At 39.4% G+C, this 5,403-nt stretch overlaps 1 protein-coding gene across 3 annotated transcripts; it reads left to right on the plus strand.

Moving 5' to 3' along the window:
• Window positions 1-6: 6 nt before the first annotated feature.
• LOC111440613 (transcription termination factor MTERF6, chloroplastic/mitochondrial-like) lies at window positions 7-5,397 on the plus strand. Of its 3 annotated transcripts, none has more exons than XM_023077573.1 (2): window positions 7-1,228; window positions 5,213-5,397. In XM_023077573.1, exon 1 carries the CDS (start codon window positions 131-133, stop codon window positions 1,223-1,225), a length of 1,095 nt encoding a protein of 364 aa, XP_022933341.1. In that variant the 5' UTR covers window positions 7-130; the 3' UTR covers window positions 1,226-1,228; window positions 5,213-5,397. The 3 variants fall into 3 exon arrangements, with proteins under 3 accessions (XP_022933341.1, XP_022933338.1, XP_022933339.1); XM_023077570.1 differs by lacking the exon at window positions 5,213-5,397 and adding an exon at window positions 2,265-3,774; XM_023077571.1 differs by lacking the exon at window positions 5,213-5,397 and adding an exon at window positions 2,268-3,774.
• The last annotated feature ends 6 nt before the right edge of the window (window positions 5,398-5,403 follow it).

The following is a 5,403-nucleotide window of genomic DNA, read 5'->3' on the forward strand; positions in this document are numbered from 1 at the left end:
TTTCCCGCCGCTCGCAGTCACTCCTCCGCCTCCCGTTTTCATTATTCGTTACTCTTGCGAGGCATTCGTGTTTCTCCGATTCGTCTTCTCAAGAGGAAGCAGGTTTTCTTTCCCTCGCGTTTCCACAGTCATGTTGTTGCTTCGTCGGATCATTAGAGTCAGGCAGCAATCCTCAGTCTTTGCTCAAGGATTTTCTGAAAGTCCGTTGAAATCTCTCAGATACTCATCGACTTCTTCTGAGATCGCATCATCTCCAAAATCTGCATCGCCGGATTCTAATTCTGTCGAGCCAGAGAACGATGAGAAGCCTGTAATCGTGCTCTTTGAGAATCATGGATTCTCAAAAACACAGATCTCTGAGATTGTCAAGAAATTCCCTCAAGTTCTTTCAGCGAACCCCGAAAAGACGCTATTGCCAAAATTGTTGTTCTTTCAATCGAAAGGCCTTTCTTCCCCCGAGATTGCCAAATTAGTGTGTAGTTTTCCTTCGATTTTAGCGCGAAGTTTAGACAGAAAAATCATTCCAGCTTTTGATTACATTCAAGAGCTACTTCAAACTGAGAAGAAGACTATTGCATCCATAAAACGGTGTTTTTGTCTTCTCACTTGGGATCTCCAAATTTATGCTCGTCCCAATGTTGAAACTCTAATACAAATTGGAGTACCTGATTCCAACATTGCAACCATTCTTCACTACCAACCACGAGTGTTCTTGATAAACGCCGTCCGATTCAAGGAGATTGTGGAGGAAGTTAAGGAAATGGGATTCAATCCTCTGCGACTGAATTTTGTTATCGCTGTTTTAGCCATGCGAGCAATGAGCAAATCTACATGGAGAAAAAAAGTTGAAATTTACAAGAAATGGGGATGGTCTGAAGAAGAGATTCTCTTCGCTTTTCGAAGGCATCCATGGTGTATGATGGCTTCCGAGGACAAGATCAATGGTGTAATGGATTTCTTTGTGAACAAGATTGGATATGAAATTTCATACATTGCAAAGCGACCTGCTCTGATTTCACATAGTTTAAAGAAGAGGATTGTGCCAAGAGGCTCTGTTTATCAAGTTTTGCTGTCAAAGGGTTTGATTAAGAAAGATGTGAATCTTCCTTTCCTGTTTGAGGCTACTGAAACCCAATTCTTAGACAAATTCATCGACCCTCATAAGAAGCTGATTCCTGGATTGTTGAACTTGTATAAAGAGAAATTGGAGGATGCTAAGAGATAGCAGGTTCAATCTCCTTCTCTAAATATTAATATTGACCTGTTTTGCTTGTTCATATGTCTATTGATATCTAAAATTGATGTATGTTCAAGAGCTTGACTAAATGATGGGTTGAGCTGAATTGACTATAGCACGTTGTAACAATTGATAAATGGAGTCAGAGGATTCAAATAGGTCTAAACTAGCTTTGGCTTTATTCGAGTTGATTGTTGACTTCTTTTCTTCCGCTAATTTTGAATTATAATTTTACGTAGTGTTTCTAGTTGATATGTTACCTAGTTTGTTTATGTGAGATATCATATCGGTTGGAGAGGGGAATGAGAGATATCGTATCGGTTGGAGAGTCGACAGACCAACTTAAGTTCTAAATTGAAACTCCGAAACATGATACTTTTTCAGATATAGACAAATGGAAAGTCGACAGACCGAATAAATCTTGCATAAGTCATCCTCCATCACGAACATACATACCTTCTGCTTGCTTTTGCTAGCATCTTCCACGTATTTACTTGAGAAGGCCTCATTAGCAGAAGATAACTGCTTATTAACACTTCTGGACTTTTTTTACGGGGCCATGAGCTTTACCAAACTGAACACACATATAAGCACTAGAGTCTGTTATGAATTGGTTGAAATTCAGGAGCATCAAGTCCACTATAGACATGTTCTATCACACTAATTTAATATCCGTTGAAGTACCAGTCCGGCACTTACATTCACCGAAAATCCTCTTCATAGAAACCATACTGTTAGAGCATGAATAGTTATTCGTTAAAGCACGAGAGAAAAATAAAGCAGCTGATTTTTTGAGCAGTTATACAAAAACTCGAAATAGAAAAACACTGCCTAGAAGAAACAAAGCAATATTTGAATGGGTTGAATTTTATTATAAAATAATAATATTTAAATAAATTCAACTTAGTATATGGCAATTACATTTTAATTTTTTTTTAAATCAATTAATCCTATATTTAGTCTTCATGATCGTATGTATGCTTATAATTTACCCTGGCAACCCTAACCCGCCTCCTATTCTTTCCAGCAGCCATTCTCTCATAAATCCCCTTCCCGCCGCTCGCTGTCACTCCTCCGCCTCCCATTTTCCCCCTACCCCGCCGCTCGCTGTCGCTCCTCCGCCTCCCATTTTCATTATTCGATACTCTTGCGAGGCATTCGCCCTTTCCCGCCGCTCGCTGTCACTCCTCCTCCTCCCGTTTTCATTATTCGTTACTCTTGCGAGGCATTCGTGTTTCTCCGATTCGTCTTCTCAAGAGGAAGCAGGTTTTCTTTCCCCTCGCGTTTTCACAGTCATGTTGTTGCTTCGTCGGATCAATGTAGTCAGGCAGCCATCATCAGTCTTTGCTCACGGATTTTCTGAAAGTCCGTTGAAATCTCTCAGATACTTATCGACTTCTTCTGAGATCGCATCATCTCCAAAATCTGCATCGCCGGATTCTAATAAAGTCAAGCCAGAGAACGATGAGAAGCCTGTAATCGTGTTCTTTGAGAATCATGGATTCTCAAAAACACAGATCTCTGAGCTTGTCAAGAAATTCCCTCAAGTTCTTTCAGCGAACCCCGAAAAGACGCTATTGCCCAAATTGTTGTTCTTTCAATCGAAAGGCCTTTCTTCCCCCGAGATTGCCAAATTAGTGTGTGGTTTTCCTTCGATTTTAATGCGAAGTTTAGACAGAAAAATCATTCCAGCTTTTGATTACATTCAAGAGCTACTTCAAACTGAGGAGAAGACTATCGCATCCATAAAACGGTTTTTAGGTATTCTCACTTGGGATCTCCAAATTTATGCTCGTCCAAATGTTGAAACTCTGATACAAATTGGAGTCCCTGATTCCAAAATTGCAACCATTCTTGAGTACCAACCACGAGTGTTCTTGGTAAACACCGTCCGATTCAAGGAGATTGTGGAGGAAGTTAAGGAAATGGGATTCAATCCTCTGCGACTGAATTTTGTTCTCGCTGTTTTTGCCATGCGAGCAATGAGCAAATCTACCTGGAGAAAAAAAGTTGAAGTTTACAAGAAATGGGGATGGCCTGAAGAAGAGATTCTCTCCGCTTTTCGAAGGCATCCATGGTGTATGATGGCTTCCGAGGATAAGATCAATGGCGTAATGGATTTCTTTGTGAACAAGATTGGATGTGAACCTTCATACATTGCAAAGCGACCTGCTCTGATTTCACTTAGTTTAAAGAAGAGGATTGTGCCAAGAGGCTCTGTTTATCAAGTTTTGCTGTCAAAGGGTTTGATTAAGAAAGATGTGAATCTTCCTTTTTTGTTTGAGTCTGCTGAAAACCGATTCTTAGACAAATTCATCGACCCTCATAAGGAGCTGATTCCTGGATTGTTGAAGTTGTATAAAGAGAAATTGGAGGATTCTAAGAGATAGCAGGTTCAATCTCCTTCTCTAAATGTTAATATTTACCTGTTTTGCTTGTTCATATGTCTATTGATATCTAAAATTGATGTATGTTCAAGATCTTGTGCTGAATTGGCTGCTATTTAGATTGTTAACTAAATGATGGGTTGAGCTGAATTGACCATAGCACGTTGTAACAATAATAAAGTGGAGTCAGGGGACGAGAGATACTGTATCGGTTGGAGAGTCAACAGACCAAAATAGCAACTTAAGTTCTAAATTGAAACTACGAAACATCATACTTTTTCAGATATAGACAAATGGAAAGTCGAAAGACCGAATAAATCTTGCGTAAGTCATCCTCAGAAGGCCTCATTAGCAGAAGATAACCCCTTATTAACACTTCTGGAAGATAACCCCTTATTAACACTTCTGGACTTTCTTAACGGGGCAATGAGCTTTACCAATCTGAACACACATATAAGCACTAGAGTCCGTTATGAATTGGTTGAAATTCAGGAGCATCAAGTCCACTATAGACATGTTCTATCACACTAATTTAATATCCATTGAATTACCAGGCCGGCGCTTACATTCACCGAAAATCCTCTTCATAGAAACCATACTTTTAGAGCAAGAATAGTTATTCGTGAAAGCACGAGTTTAAACGAGAAAAATTAAGCAGCTGATTTTTCTGTTTCCTTTACCGAATTATCCCGAATACAAAAACTCGAAATAGAAAAACATTGCCTAAAAGAAACAAATCAATATTTCAAACAAAATTGCCTTTTTTCCCAGCTCGGTGTCACAATCGCACTTTTGAAGGCAGCGGACTTGCAATTGTGCAGTACTCACTTTCCAATGATAAGTGAGCTAAGCTAATTTGTTCTTGCGTTGCCTACGGCCAAGCGACGTATGCTTGAGTCTCTGGCCTCGGTTTTAGGAGAAGATTTTAGAAACCAGGGACGAGAGAGATTTTTGAAAGAAACGTTGTATAAGCAAGCAAGAGAGAAATAACAACGGCTCGCAATATATAACCTTGGGTAGTTTTTGAAAGAAACGTTGTATAAGCAAGCAAGAGAGAAATAACAACGGCTCGCAATATATAACCTTGGGTAGGGAGAAGTTGACAACTAGTCGTATTCCTCTCTAGTACATCATGCTATAGTGCATTATGATATTTCTGAAAGGTCATACTTCCTAGAAATACACATCATGATATTTCTGAAACGTCATACTTCTTAGAAAATACGAAAGTAAAACACTAGAATATAAAAAGACAAAGGGTTGGGCTTGTCATGGGCATGCGGCCATGGGCAACACGCCTTGGACGAGCATGACCGTGACACTCGGCTACACGTCAATTGCATAAGATAACTCAAAAGAAAACCGGAGTATATGGCAATTACATTTTAATATATATTATATTGTAAAATAATATTTAAATGGGTTGAATTTTATTATAAAATAATAATATTTAAATAAATTCAACTTAGTATATGGCAATTACATTTTAATTTTTTTTAAATCAATTAATCCTATATTTAGTCTTCATGATCGTATGTATGCTTATAATTTACCCTGGCAACCCTAACCCGCCTCCTATTCTTTCCAGCCGCCATTCTCTCATAATCCCCTTCCCGCCGCTCTCTGTCGCTCCTCCGCCTCCCATTTTCATTATTCGATACTCTTGCGAGGCATTCGCCCTTTCCCGCCGCTCGCAGTCACTCCTCCGCCTCCCGTTTTCATTATTCGTTACTCTTGCGAGGCATTCGTGTTTCTCCGATTCGTCTTCTCAAGAGGAAG

This window comes from Cucurbita moschata, unplaced genomic scaffold (genome assembly GCF_002738365.1).
Source record: "Cucurbita moschata cultivar Rifu unplaced genomic scaffold, Cmos_1.0 Cmo_Scf00534, whole genome shotgun sequence".
Classification (NCBI taxonomy): domain Eukaryota; kingdom Viridiplantae; phylum Streptophyta; class Magnoliopsida; order Cucurbitales; family Cucurbitaceae; genus Cucurbita; species Cucurbita moschata.